The sequence below is a fragment of the Thamnophis elegans genome, chromosome Z, assembly GCF_009769535.1.
Source record: "Thamnophis elegans isolate rThaEle1 chromosome Z, rThaEle1.pri, whole genome shotgun sequence".
Lineage (NCBI taxonomy): Eukaryota > Metazoa > Chordata > Lepidosauria > Squamata > Colubridae > Thamnophis > Thamnophis elegans.
This window is the reverse complement of record NC_045558.1, coordinates 99,987,355-100,003,132: the sequence shown is the minus strand read 5'-3', so window position 1 is coordinate 100,003,132 and position 15,778 is coordinate 99,987,355. Positions and strand designations below refer to the sequence as shown.

The 15,778-nt window shown below is 39.5% G+C and overlaps 1 protein-coding gene across 6 annotated transcripts in view; it reads left to right on the top strand.

The window, feature by feature from the left end:
* MLLT6 (MLLT6, PHD finger containing) overlaps positions 1–15,778 on the top strand; it is a 128,356-nt gene that overhangs the window by 94,680 nt on the left and 17,898 nt on the right. For 5 of the 6 annotated variants that reach the window (XR_004256846.1, XM_032235233.1, XM_032235230.1 and 2 more), the window contains 3 exons: positions 2,511–2,688; positions 4,046–4,645; positions 13,687–13,871. Coding sequence is in view for 5 of the 6 variants with exons in the window: in XM_032235233.1 (XP_032091124.1) it covers positions 2,511–2,688; positions 4,046–4,645; positions 13,687–13,871 (963 nt within the window). In the remaining variant the exon portion in view is untranslated. The remainder of the gene's footprint in view (positions 1–2,510; positions 2,689–4,045; positions 4,646–13,686; positions 13,872–15,778) is intronic. The other variant, XM_032235232.1, reaches the window with a different exon arrangement.

Genomic DNA, 15,778 nt, shown 5'->3' with positions numbered 1-15,778 from the left:
GCTTTAAGTGCGGCGGGGAAGTGCCCCTCCTGAAGAGAGGCGGTAACAACCGCCTGGATCCAGCCTCGTGTCACCTCACTGCTGTTGGCAACCAGCCATGAGGGACACGGGTCCAGTACACAGGTGGAGGCACTCACAGCTCTCATGGCCTTGTCCACATCCCCAGGGTGAACATCCTGAAACTCAACCCAGAGGTGGTCTACCAATTCATCCTCTTGTGCCTCGGCTGGAACTGCAGGGATGGAGTCCAAATCCGATCGAAACCGAGCAATTTTGTCCGCTAAGAATTGGGCATAATCCTCAGCTCTACCCTGCAAGGGTTCCCCCGCATCCCTCCTATTTAGGAGGGAGCGGGTTATCCTAAACAGGGTGGCTGGGCGGGACTCAGCGGACGCAACCAAGGTGGCAATATGAGATCTTTTTGCTGCCCTGAGTGCCCTGATGTACTCCTTGGTGCTGGTTGTTAGGAGTGCTCGGTTCGATTCGGATTTATCGGACCTCCATAGGTGCTCTAGGCGTCTCCTCCGGCGCTTCATCTCCCGGAGCTCCTCGGTAAACCAAGGAGGCCTCCGGGATCCGCCGCCTCGGAGGGGTCGTAGTGGCGCGATCCGGTCAAAAGTCTCCGATGCTGCCGAGTGCCAGGCAGCAACCAGAGTCTCCACCGGACCGTGGGCGAGAGTATCAGGAATAACCCCAAGCTCCGTCTGGAACCTCAAAGGCTCCATAAGTCACCTGGGGCGGAACCACTTGGTCGGTTCCTCTTCCCTACAGTGGGGGTTTGGTCTCCGAAAGTCGAGCCTCAGTAGGCAGTGGTCTGACCACGACAGGGGTATGATCTCATTACCCCTCAGACCAAGATCACAAGTCCACTGCTCCGAGAGAAATACGAGGTCGAGCATGTGACCCGCTGAGTGGGTTGGGCCCCGGATTATCTGGGTTTAAAGCTTCTTCCCTGGGTTTTTCCAAACATTGTTTTTTGCTTGAAGAACTGCAAAACCAGCTGTAAATCAGCTGATAGATAAATTGCTTCCAGTTGTACATCACAAAATATGTGGGGCTAAAATGACCTGGAAAAAGATGATTAAGTATGATCCCTTATTTAATTAGGAAACTTGAATAGGAATTATTGAAATAATCCTGAAAGAATAGTAAAACAATATTTACATGGTTTATATTGGTTATAACCTCTGGAACAGTAAAATCCAAGTTATGGCTTTCTCTGGCAATTCTGTATCATATAATTTTACATTAATGCTGATATGGGTGATTGAGCAGCAGTTCAAAAATAAAATAGGGAGAGGAAAGCTTGACTGAATGTTTGCTTAAAAGAAATTTTAAAAATGCCCCACAATGACATGGGAACATGGATATAAATATTAAACATAAAATATTAATTGCATTAACCACACAGAAGATAATAAGTGCTATATAAGTAATAGTAATATTAACTACATATGACAATATATCATATCATATAAACAATAAAAAATGCAATGTGCACTTAAAAGTCCAATTGTTCCTCCTCATGGTAAAGCAAGAATAAGATAATTTAGAAGTTTTGCTTGAAGATGCTATCTGAGATATAGGAGAGAAATCTTTCAGAGACCAGTTTTAGAAGGAAAACAGGAAGAAAAAGCATGAGACACTATTAAATCTATCACATATATAACATGTTGAAAGCAATTGGAGAACTTACTCTTCCTCTTTTTAGTTTTCCAACCTGCTGGTTGTATTTACATATTTGTAGACAAATCCTATGCTTGACCTATGCTGCTTCTGGATGATCATAGGTTAATTCTAATGTTATTTTACCTGCAGTTGTTATGGTTATATCCACACACAGTCAGTTATTGTGAGATCAACAGCTATATAAATTTGAGAGAGAGACAAAGAGATAGTTGTATGAGTGTTTTGTTCTTTTGTAAATGGTTATTATAAGGCTATGTATTATTAATCCTGTTTAAATTCATCATCTCCTAACTTCACAATGGCATCCACTAGATTTTTTGATATTATAACTCTGAGAATTCCCAAATGCTTCTATGGAACAAATTTTATTTTCACGGGAATGAAATCCATGGGTTCAAATGATAAGATTTTTTTAATGATTTATATAACATCCCCTTCCATATCATCAAGGTGATTCTTAGTAACATTCACAAATGGATCTGGACTAGGCTCTAGGAATATTTTGTTAAAAGTAAGAACTATATGACAGGCGGATGGTTCAGGCAGTGATACTCATTTTAAGCAAAGGCTAGTATGCCTTTTTCTGGCAGGTCCTCATTTGAGTTTTAAAATACTCGTCCATGGAAGAAAACACAATATTTTTCACCCAGGATCCAGAATGAGAAACAATTTCTGAGGCTGTCATTTTGGTGATGCAGATCATTGCCTCTCTTAGGCATTATGAGCAAATATTTCTGAAATATAAAATATGCCATGCAGTAACATATGTGACAAAAATCTTCAACACATGACTTCTGAACTCCCTTATTTGTTCATTTCAGCAGAGCTCCACCAACCACCACGAGAGCAGTAAAGAAGCCTCAGAGATCATCAGGTCGGAGGTGAAAGGCAAAAGATCTTCAAGCCATGGCACAAGCCACAAAACCAAGAAGTCTGGAAGTGGGAAAAGCTCTATAGGTTTTGGCTCATCTTCATCCAGTGTAACATTTCCACCAGCAGGTGAAGAACAGAAAGAGATAGGAAGAATGGGAAGGGGAAGATATCAGACTAATATACTGAATTAGCCAGGCTTTATTGAATGGCAGGTGGGCAAGTCTTCTAAATGGTAGATAAGTCTTCACTATTTTACATTACCTTTGGCTCCTCTTAGGGAGGAGGCCTATTATTAATTCTCTTCCTGCTGTGCATTGACCAGAAGTAAGTCCAAGCAAGTTTTCTTTCTTTTCTCCCCCCCTCCCCCTAACTCTTACACATACAAATTTAGCTTCAGGGATTGTTGGTAATCCCAGTAAATTTTCATCTGTTCAAATGGATGAAGTAGAGCTGATCAACTGATAGTTAGATTTCCATATCTTGCAAAGTTCTTTCCTGTCTCTGATGATTATCAGAATACAGATGGATGATACAAGAAAAGTAAACACAACATATATCAATTATGTAATTTAGGTATATTTGACTTTTTTTTCATTTCTTTAGACAATTAGTCCCTGGTTGCCACTCTCCTTTTTTTGACCATTGATAGTGTATTGATAATGTGGATCAAGATCCATTGCTCTAATTAGTCGTTTTAGGGAAGTGATTATTGCTCTCTCTGTACCTCTGAAATGGAGATAATATGCTATATAAGTAGTAGCAGTAATATTGACTTAATTAAGTACATATAGCTAAGAATTTATACAGTACATATGACAATATATACACAACAAAAAATGCAATGTGCACTTAAAAGTCCAATTGTACCTCCTCATAGTAAAGTAAGATTAAGACAACGTTTAACTGACATAGTACATACACTCAGTTTGAAACCATATAGTAAGGCTCACATCTAACATTTCTCACTAATTCCAAACATTTTCTATATCTACTACAAGTAGTCCTTGGTTAGAGACTGGCAACTCAATCGTTAAATGAAGCAATCACTACGTGAAATTGTGACTGTGCTTATAATCTAAGTTCATCTTTCTTTTGCTTTATAGACTCACAAAAGTCATATAAATACAAATATCCAAAGATTACTTTTTCATTACTGTTGTAATTGCAAAAGGCCACTAAATGAGGACTACCTGTTTGTAAATAGCAAAATGTGGCCAAAATATATTATTAGATCACTTCAAGATAGAGCTTATTTATTATACATAATGGAGCGAAAGGTGACAAGGCCCATGAATGTAAATGCATGCAATTACTTCACAAAAGCTAAATTTTAGTTTATTAATAGGATGAGGAATTAATTGTAGCTTTGAATTGATTTAATTGTGATGAGCAGACAATAGCTGAGATACATGTGAGAGCTGTAGCTAAAACATCTCCTGTCAACTTGCTGTAAATTTCAGGATTCTGCTTGTTCCCCTTTCAGGTACCTCATGCAGCTCCTTGCCCTTCTCCCAGGACTTTGTAACCTTTCCAAAGCTTGAGCAGCAGCCACCTGAGGAAGAGAAATACCACAAACCTATCTCTTCATCCTCGTCTTCCGCCCACTGCTCTCCATTGTCTGAAGGGCAGAAAAGTGATGTCTTTGAGCAGAAGGTGATCTTTTCAGGTTTTGGCTCCATCATGCGTTTCTCCACCTCAGCCGTGAGTCAGCAGAGGGGACGGGATGCTTCCCCTATGGACTACAAGACCTCCAACTCTACTGGTGGCACCCCAAGTGGGAGTGGTGGAGTCAGCAGTGGCAGCAGCCACAAGCGCATGCCGTCTCTTAGTGGGGAAGACGTAGAGGTCGTGAAAGAAAAAAAGCACAAGACCAATAAGAAAAGCAAGCATGGACCAGGAAGGCCCAAGGGTAGCAAGAATAAAGAAGTGCCAGGTACCCAACTGGTTGGCCCTCCAGCTGCCTCTTCTTTGCCTTTCTCTGGGAGTTCCCTGGTCAGCTCCAGCATCAGTGGGTCTTCACGTTCATTCAGCCATGGATCCACCCTTCCAAGCCTCAGCCTAGAATCACCACTTATGGGATCAGGTAGGAAACATGCTCCTCCTCCAGGATGCTACATGTTTTGCTTGATTCAAACATAGGATTTGTGATCCTGAGAAAATGAGATAAGAGATAATGCAATGATATATTTACTAGAATTCCCCCCTCCAGATTGACTCTGATTGAGAACTCTTATTAAAAGCATAAACAATCGAAAGATGACTGGGAAAATATATTATGTTAATCAATAATGTGGTTGTTTGGTCTTGGCTCAAATGTGACGTGTGAACCCAGCTTTTTAAATCTCAATTCATAGCTTAGATTATTGTATGAATCTAGCAACTAGTGATTTAATCTCAGAAGTGCTCTGTTTCTGCCAGCACAAAATCATCTTAGTTTCTTAATTAATTTGTAATTGCCCAAGCCAAACACTACTGTGCTTTCAGTATTACTTACTGTTCTTGTAACTCCATCACACCTCTAAAACTGAGGGAAACATCACTGCTAAGTGATGTCACAATCATATATCCCTATTGCCCTTGAAGGCCAAAATAATAGAAAAAATCAAGTTTATACACACAACGCACAATGCACAAAACAAGAAGAATTAACTGTGTCTTATAAATTGTGAAGTACTGCTTTTCCTTTATCATAGGTCTGACTCTTCAAAGTTCCTCAGCTGTATTGGTTACTGTTTATGTCCATTAACTGATTTATACTGGATGGTTTGTTTCTAGGCTTATTAATCATGGCTATCTGTGTTTCTTAATGCGAAATGAGCTATTTGCTAGGCAATCAAATAATTCTATAACCGATGAGTTATAGCCTGGATGCTAATGATTCTCAAACACAATTACCTTTGTGAAGTAGTTTGAAGGGGAGGGATCTTATCTGAATGAGATTTATAGATCCCTTAGATTTTCACATAGTTTGTAGATTCCTCAGTTTCACACAGCTTTTCTCACTTCAGAAAGTAGTTCAAGAAGAGATGGTGAACAGATGTTAGCCAGGTGTACAGTAAGCTATACATTGCCATTTTTGCAATGCTCTCTCTGCTTGACTTCCCAATACCACACCATATTTGGAATCATCCACATAAAAAGCAAACAAAGTATTGCCTCAGCCTTTTTATTAATGAAAGTAAGTTAATATCCAACTATTGGTCTACCACCCTGTTTCACAGGTTGGATTCTTCTACCAAACACAACCATTTTAATTGAAGCCAAAAAGTTCTTTGATGTCAGTGATGCACAGAAATTTTTTCTAATCCTTTGAATTACTCGTGGTTTTACTAATTGTAAATGGATAGCAAGGTTCTTTTTGAAGAACAGTGGTTTTCTCCTTGCAACCCTGTCATGCATACCTTCATTATTCTTTATTCTCCCCTTTATTCTCCCCTGAACACTTAACATTTTATCAATGGAAAAGAGGACTTTATGTTAACCTGTTGTTGTTTGAAGCTTCCCAAAGTATTATACACCTTCCTCTTGATGTGATCTTGGTTGATTGATTATTCTTGGGAATGTAACAATGGTTTTGAATGGCCTCCATTGTACACAATCTGCCAGACAGTGGACTGTTGAAGTTCACTCTCTTTGAAAATAACTTTGTAGCCATATTAACTTGATGAACATCAATAATTGTTTTTTGGAGGTCCTAGGAAATCTCCTTTGTTCAAGCCATCACATACTTTCACATACCTGTTCTGTGAATACATTAACCAGAATTTCGTTCTTTAAATAAGACAAGACCTCCCACACTCACACTTGTTTATTATCCCATTGATTGAAACACTGACTAATTTCCCATTCAAATGATAATCCTACTTCAAAAGATTGCCTATTTTTGAATCATCACTGTAGGATAAAAGATACTTTGTATGTGATGTTTTTATTCTTTTAAAGCTTTTTATCAATTGGATGATATTAATTTTAATTTTTTTTTAAATAGCTAAGATTCTCAAAAGCACCCTCATTTATGCTCCATCATTAGTTTTCTGTTGCTTTTGTAGAATCTTATGCACAACTCATTAAAAGAAGGCAGACAGCAGAATCTAATGTATTCAATTTCTTCCTTTGTCTCAGTGGTCTGGCTGCCAGGTAGACCTATTTAAAGATTGCAGCCCAGTCGATATAACTGCTGTTAATCTTTTCCACATGATACCTGCTGCTTCTCCAATATCCCTACATAAGTTGAAATTGCACGTTTTCTTGATTCTTGAGAAGCTAAAGAAAGCAAGTGGGGGGGGGCTCATTCCGGTAATGAACTCACCTGTTCTTAGGATGATTACTTGTGAACTTTACAAGAAAGGGTTAAGAGTAAAGAACCTCAAGGCTGAGCATGTTATGGCTCGCTTACTTGGCAACTGCTTTGCTGATATCTGGCTTGCTCTCAAGCACTTCTATTCAGGTCACAGTAAGTAGAAAGAAGAAGGAAGAAAAGGGAGGCGGGAAGAGTTGGACGTTAGCATCTCCCTGGTTTCCTAGTGACTGCAGCCTTTTACTTTCTCTACTTCAGGGCAGGGGAGGAGCCAAGGAAGAAAAGGAGAGAGAATTCAGGATGTAATTATTTTTCAGGGCGGAGCTGTTACAAACCACAAGCCTTCTATAATCTCAGCCCCTGGCAATAGATTTCTTCCCACCCACCCTTCTTTTCCCTCCCTCTATTGTGTTCAAAGAAAGGGAGGCTTTTTATGTCTGGTGGGTCCGCCTGACAACCACAGTCCTGATTTTTGACATACATTACAGTGGCCTCTGAGTACAGAATCTTCCACGAAGACCAGTTCTCAGAGGACTGAAACTGTAGACCAAGGGTTGTTTTTAAGCACAATTTGTTGCATGCAGAGCAATGCATCTGAAGTAGCATCCAAACCTGCGCTCTGATTAGACAAATACCACAAGAATGCCAGGATCCATTTAAATGGAAGTGAGAATAGGGGCAGATGCTTTTCTGCTTGCCAAATTCTTGTCATCCTCTTTCTACTTTTTTTTAATGCCCTTCATGGTTTGCTGCGTAGGCAGCAGCCATCTGTATGGGCAGAATATTAGTGGAGAGTTATTTCAGATCTATGCAGACAGAGTAAAGAGAGGAGGTGTGGAAGGTGCATAAGAAGACATAGGTCTCAATCCCGGTTAAGATATCTGAACAAGTGGGTTATAATAACTGGATGGTTGGTTGAATCTATAGGCATAAGGTGCAAGAGAATGTAGTAGTCTCTTTTCTGTAGTGTAAGTAATATAGTAAGAAGTGTAGGAAATTGGGTTTCTTTTCATCAGTACCCTGGGGCTTTTTTCCTTTCATAAAATTGCTGCTGGGTGAGCTCAATCAATAAAATTACAGTTCTGTATAAGAGAGCTGTTAGGGCATCAGGTTAAAAATTGTGAAACTGATTTCTAGTCCTGCCTTAGACATAAACCCAATTGGAAGGAGGCACTGGCAAGCTGTGGCTGTTTGGAAACCCCAATTCACCTCAACCCTAGATATTTGAGTCAATAGTATGGATGTTGAGAGTTGCAATCAGAGCTATCTTCAGGCATCCATTGCCAACAGATATGGATGTCAAAATATTGGGGAATGCTTCTAGTTACTATTTAGGGCATGTCAAATTTTTCAGCTTTCAATTTCTGAACATTAGAGGTATTCAAAAGTTGTGACGTACCTTGGGAGTTGTAAAAATATTTTGGTTACTTTAATATAATTTAGATGTGCTTGGTAAGTAACGACATAAATGTCATAACTTTTTTTTACATTTTGTTTGTTTTGTTAATATATAAGTAGGTATGAAAAATGAATAAAATATTGCCTCTTGGGAGAGCACAAGACGGGATAATCCTTCCAGTTCTTTGAATGGAATGGAATATTTTAAGTTAGCAAAAACAGCACATTGTAGTTACACTAGTTCAGCCTTTTTAGAGACGTACTTCTATTAGTCAGAAACAACAAAAACTTGTACACAAAATGACAAAAAGATTTTCACAGCGGTGTTTTGCATCACAATCGGATCTCTCAGTCTTATCTATTTTGAGATTTCTGATTGATGCAGTTTTATTAAAAACCATTGGCAAGTTGACATTTTCCTTTGAATTACTGCAGATCTGCAAACTGTTGTGGGTAGTCTATACCCTCATGGGTGAAAATTCTCATTTTATCCTGACTCCTGGGCCCAAGACAGCAATTATGTATCTCTGCTACCCCTGCATAGAGGTTCAGCAAGCATTTTTGTATGTAGGGGTTACAGAAACAAAATATAAAAAAGGCAAGTGCGGTGGCTGATTCCCCAACCTTCTGCTAGAGAAAAGGAAATCTTATTTTGGAAGGTATGAAATCAACTTGGAGTTTCATGTATATGATTTGAATCTAGTTAATCACAGCTTCTTCCTACCCTAAACATTCTGTAATCAAATGTTGTTTTTCCACATTGAGCAGGTAGAACAGGAAGACTGCTATATATTGGAGAAAGAGAGTGGTAAATTACATTTAAATTTTTCAGCTGCAGCCTAACTCATTTTTCTCAGTTTTCAATGAAAATGGGAGCCATGCATACCTCAGTCTTTAGCTCTATAGATAGGAAATTCTTAATATAGATGTCCGTAAGATGGAGTAAAAGGATAGTTAGTACCCATGAATGAACAATAGTATCAGATCCTCAACTTCTATAAACTAAAAAGAGCTAGTCCTTATTCTTTCTGTAAGGCAGTATGCTATTTTTTAAAAAGGCTATATCCAGGGGTTTTAGCCAATAAATAAATAGTTGTGGATATTTTTGATATATACTCTTTAGTACAGGAAGACCATTTTTTTAAACTTTAATATCTAATTTTTAAAATTGCTTTTCTAATCACTGATCCTGGAAGTGTATGCAGATAAAATATTCATATACCCACATTACAAAGTAGAACTGTGCCTGAGATCTTGTGAAGTGTGACTGCTGTAAAAGTTGTGGGGAAATCCTGTATTGTTTTGTCTTAGCAGGGGTGTCAAACTCAATTTCATTGAGGACCACATCAGGGTTATGTTTGACCTCGGGGGTAATGGGCTTGGCTAGAGAGCATGGTAGCTTGATATCACAGCTCCCAAGCTCGATTTTTGGCTGCGAGCAACGGCTTCCTGCAACCCTCTGCCAGCGAAAACGGAGTTCCGTTTTCACTGGCAGAGGCACCGCGGGCCAGTCCTTTGCTGTTTCCAGGGCAGCTCTGCAGGCCAGATCTAAGCACTCCACGGGCCAGATCCAACCCCCCGGCCTTGAGTTTGACATTCCTGCACTATAGTAACAGTGTGATTTATGAAGGACTAGAAGGGTATGTGAGAGATAGATGGATGGATGGATGGATGGATGGATGGATGGATGGATGGATGGATGGATGATAGATAGATAGATAGATAGATAGATAGATAGATAGATAGATAGATAGATAGATAGATAATGGATGCATGGATGGATGGGGTGGGGGAGAGAGAGAAGTGATTAATGATAAGCTGTCATTTAAGGGCACTTTCATGTAGATTGTGATCTTGCTCCTCAGTTTTCTTTCTCTACTCATCATGATGGGAAAGGAGCATGTCCGGATCTTAGTCTCTCTCATCTGACAAAAATAGGGTGCTTCAAGCAGCTTTTTCCCAAGACTTCCCTGCTAGGTTTCTTCCTCTTACTGAGCCATCTAGAACCATCCACATAAAAAATGGCTAGTACAGTAACCATCTGTTAATTTAGCAATCGCAGTTAGCAGTTAGACTTATATACCGCTTCATAGGGCTTTCAGCCCTCTCTAAGCGGTTTACAGAGTCAGCATATTGCCCCCAACAACAATCCGAGTCCTCATTTTACCCACCTCGAAAGGATGGAAGGCTGAGTCAACCCTGAGCCAGTGAGATTTGAACAGCCGAACTGCAGAACTGCAGTCAGCTGAAGTAGCCTGCAGTGCTGTATTTAACCACTGCGCCACCTCAGCTCTTCCTCGTTTATTTTTATGATGAGGAAAAAAGTATTTAAAAATCTTAACACCTTGAGGTGGGAAAACTGCCTTTGGTACAACTGAGAAGCAGGGAGGTGACAAATATTGGCAGACACCCCCCCCCCCAAAAAAAAAGTACTTTAGCTGCAAATGGAAGGGAGGAATTACAGGAGCTATAAAGGAAGAGTCCTTGCCAATGAGCAATTGCTCTCCCTCAGCTCCATACAAGAGACTACAAAATGGTTTGATCACATTTCCAAAAGCAGGAATCAAGCCAATATCCATATGTACCTAGGATAAGCCAAAAAACGATGGTACGTGTCTCAAGATACAAAGCTCAACCTTTTGCATATGCAGCTTGTGATTTGGGTCACACCATCGCAACACACCATTCCATTATTTCTTCTACCGCCATAAATGCTCCTGCCAAGAACTAATAGTTCAGCTTCTCAAAATCTGCAGAAACCTGACAGGATCTTGAGGAATTGTAGAAGAACTCTAAATTGAATTCCATGGTGGAAGAAAAGCATGGAAGGTCCAGAATTGCCTTGATTTGTTATTTGTCTGACCAGGAGAACCTCTGTCTCAGAGCACCATCAACTTTTTTTCCCCATTAGTCCATCACTGATTTCAGATTGTTTTAAAACCTAAGCAGCCTTCTTGGATTTTAACTACTTAGGCCAGTGATGACGAGACTTTTTCGCCTCAGGTGCCAAAAGGCGAAAAGCGGCCAACACACAAAATGGAAGCTCGGCAGGCCATTTTTCTCCCTCCGGAGGCGTCAGAAGCTTTCCTGAAGCCTCCGGAGGGCAAAACAAAGCCAAAAATCAAGGCCCAAAACCAGCTGGCCAGCATGCGTGCTGGAGCTGACAGGGCAACGCCTCGCATGCCCTCAGAAATGGCTCCGCGTGCCACCTGTGGCACCCTTGCCATAGGTTCGCCATCACGGATTTAAGCCATAGCTGAAAAGAAATTTTCTTACTTCTTACCATTGAAAAAGAAGCAACAGACCTAAGGTATCATTTCTCAAAATTAGACATATATGTGTGGATTTCAAGCTGCTAAGTAACCAGTATTATTGAAATGATAAGCCTTTTTTAATTAAAGAGCAAACAGATATAGAAAATGCAATTTCAAAGATGAACATGAAATTTCCAGAACATTTGTGAAGTTTACAACTCAAATAATGTACGTATGAAATTACATCTACTGATTTTTTTTAAAGCAGCTTATGAATAATATGAAAGTAAAGAGCGCTCCAAATGCCAAATAAGACAGCTCATATAGATTCCATTGCCATGGAATGTTAGCCAGTTTTTCCAACATAAATGGAAGGCCTTTTAACTCGAGGCCTTTTAACTCATGCAAAAGATCCAGGGTTCATTCCCGGCATCTCCAGTTTGAAATCCTGGAATATTGCAGATCAATGGAGAAACTGGTCTGACTTTGCTGTAAGGCAGTATCGTACGGAGATAATTCTCGACTTAGGACAGTTGAGCCCAAAATTTCTGTTATTACATGAGACAGTTGTTAAATGAGTTTTGTCCCCATTTTATGAGTTTTCTTGCTGTGTTTTTAAGAGAATCACTGCACTTGTTAAGATAGTAAGACTGTTGTTAAGTGAATCTGGCTTCCCCATTGACTTTGCTTGTCAGAGGTTTGCAGAAGTTGATCGTGTAACCCCAGGACATAGCAACTGTCATAAATATGAACCAGTTGCCAAGCATCCAAATTTTGATCGCGTGATTGTGGAGATGCTACCACAGTCATAAGTCTCAAATATGGCCATAAGGCACTCTTTTTAGCACCATGGTCGCTAAATGAATTGGTGTAGGTCAAGGACTACCTGTATTCTAATTTGAAAAGATGGGATCGTCTTGCTGATAAACCATGTGAAGTCAAATTTGTGGCAAAAGGTGAAGTTAGCAGAATAGCATTGCTTTGTCATGGAATGATGCTCAGCAACAAAGGAGAAAATAGGCAGGATTTTAGTGATATGTATTGTGTGTGCAAATAATAATCATATCGTATACTGCAATTTTTCCTTTCTTTGGGAGACCTACCTGGAGATGCTCATCATTCTTAGTGATATCTTGGGTGGTCAGTCAGCAATATATGCAACTTATTTTTTTAACTCATACTTGCAGAATAATTTTGTTCTGATCTTAATCAAAGAGAGGAATGGTAAAAGCAAGAGTGTTTCCAAAAAGCCACAAAGTTATCAACCTTATTTGGTATTAGATATGATAGTGATGTCATGACTACTATCCTAAATATTACTTTGTTAACTTAACGGAATAAGCAGAGATCATATGACTTTACCATTGCTCCTGATCAATAACCATCAGTCCACATAAGCATGGTCATTGTTAGAGATGCTGTATGTTTTCCAGCAATATCTGAAAAGCAGTGTTATCCTAAACCTTGTGTATCCACCTATTATTCAAAGAGCTCCTAAAACACCTCATCATTGTAGATAGTCAGTCAAGCCCTTAGGCCTATTTGCAAAGAGGCATAATACATTTTTTTTTTTAAATGGGAAGGGACAGCGAAGGGAAAAAAAGTTTGTATATCAAAAGCCAAATCACAAAGTTCTTGACAGTTGAGACAGATAATGGCCTAGTTTAGAGACATTTATACAGAGTAATGCTACATAGGGCAATACAATGTTGTTCTTAGGTCACAAATACACATGGGGATGGCTGATAGGTTACTAACAGATCCCAGATCCCTTCCTTTTCATCCTATTCTCTCCTCCCTCCCTATCTTTTTAGTTAGGGCACAGTAATTGGATCTTTATATTATGTTATTTATTTATATCATCTAGGTTTCCTACAATTATATATTTTCTAAATATTTTAAGCCTCCCAGAATTAACCCATGGTAAGATGCCTTGAAAGAGTCTGATCTCAGCTGATCGTGTTCTAAAAACTGGGAATAATGTTGGCAGATCCAGATGGAATTGTTTCACAAAAGTGAAGGAGTAAAGCAAAGATGTAGACATAAAGAGGAAGGAAAATGAAACAACCATTCTAAGCCAACTCTTAACAACAGATACAGGGGTGTTTTTGTTTGTTTGTTTCTTGGTGTCTTGATTGTTTTGTCTTAAGTCCTACATTAATATTTTTCATACAGGGATCTATACCAGTAACAAGGATCCCATTTCTCACGGGGGCGGGTTGCTGAGAACTGTGTGCAGCACTCCCCTCTCCTCTAATCTTCTGCCTCACCAAGGCACCTCATCACTCCCCCAGCTCACCCGCTCACCTTTTGCTGGCACCATTCCATCCTCCTCCTCTTCCTCCGTCTCTACTACCCAGGTAAGGGCTTTAAACATCAGCCACTAACCATTTATGGCATCTCTTATGATGAGACAGCATCATTTCTTCTCAAATTGCTCATAGTCAAAGAGACCATCCTACTTTCTCAGTGATTATACGTTTGTATATATTTGTTATAAAAAAATATGAAATAGAAAGTAATCATGCATAACTGATAAACTACATTTGTGGTTTATTAATAAAAAATAAGTCATGAATGCTTCTCTTAAAGTAGGAATGATTAAGTATTTCAGGTTTGAGGGCTGCATCTCTTTCATTTACAAGGGTGCTGTGAAGTTGATGGAATAATATCAGAGGTGGGTTCCTACCGATTTGGCCCAGTTCGCCTGAACTGGTAGTGGTTTGGTGACCTGGGTCGCTGGAACTGGCAGCAACCCAGGCCTGCCACACCCCCGAACCGGTTTCCTGGTCTCTTCTACCGTCGCCGGCATGTTTCTGCACATGCACAGAACAGTTTTGACTAAACTGCATGCACAGCAATGCTCAGCGGACAGGCGCAAAGCAAGTAGCACACACGCAAATTATCAGCTAACCTCCCTCAGCAAACCAATAGTAAACCAGTTAGGAACCCACCACTGAATAATATAATTGGAAGGTATGATATATGCTGATGTTTGATGTAATGGTGATGGTGCTAGGGTTAGAAACTTAGAAAATGTTGAATTCTAATCATCCCAGACTATAGAAACCAGCTGGTGACTTTGGGGCTAACCTAGTTCATAGCATTGAAATGGAACCCTTATGTACACTGCCTTGCAAAAAACAAACAGGATATAAATCTAGTAGTTAAATAATAAATTATAGCGGCAGGCTAAACAAAGGGTTAGGCACCTTATGATTCATGTACTGAGCATGGCTTCCAGCATCTAAGAGCACTTATCCCATGAAATTCAATGACAGTTTAAATTATGCCACTAAACAAAGGTATTATCTTAGCAGGTTTCCAAAAAGAGGCTATTCAGGTAGGTTGTTCCAGATATTTGCTATTCTATTGAATCAACTCTTTGGCCAGTGGCAAGTTTCAATTCCTGCAAAATGCTCTCCTGCATTAGGCTCCCAGCTTCATCTGAAAGCGTAGGTTCCTAGTATTGTACTCTAATAAAACATAAATGTATGTATCTTGTGAGTATGTGTGTGTGTGTATGTGTGTGTGTAAACATACATACATACATGCATGCACACACACATATATATATATACATACATACATACACACACACATATACATACATACATACATATATATGTTATATTTGTGCTGATAAATAAATAAAGGGAGACTAGTATAGATCTATTTCAAGCTATTTAGCTCTCATCAGCTAGCCATACCCTTACTGGGAATAACTCTAAATAGATAGATGGATGGATGGATGGATGGATGGATGGATGGATGGATGGATGGATGGATGGATACATACATACATACATACATACATACATGGATGGATGGATGGATGGATGGATGGATGGATGGATGGATGGATGGATAGATGATAGATAGATAGATAGATAGATAGATAGATAGATAGATAGATAGATAGATAGATAGATAGATAGATGATAGATAGATAGATAGATAGATATGTGTTATATTTGTGCTGATAAATAAATAAAGGGAGACTAGTATAGATCTATTTCAAGCTATTTAGTTCTCATCAGCTAGCCATACCCTTACTGGGATTCGAACCTGTGCTATATTGCATCTTAGGCAGAACTCTTAGCCATTAAGCCACAGGTCTCCTCCTTATCAGCTGAAGCCAGGGAGGAAGGTATATATTAGTGTCACAACCCCTGGTATGCCCCAATTATGGGAGGAAGCTAACTGCTTCCATTATACATTATACATATATATACATACATGCATACACACACACACACATACTTAC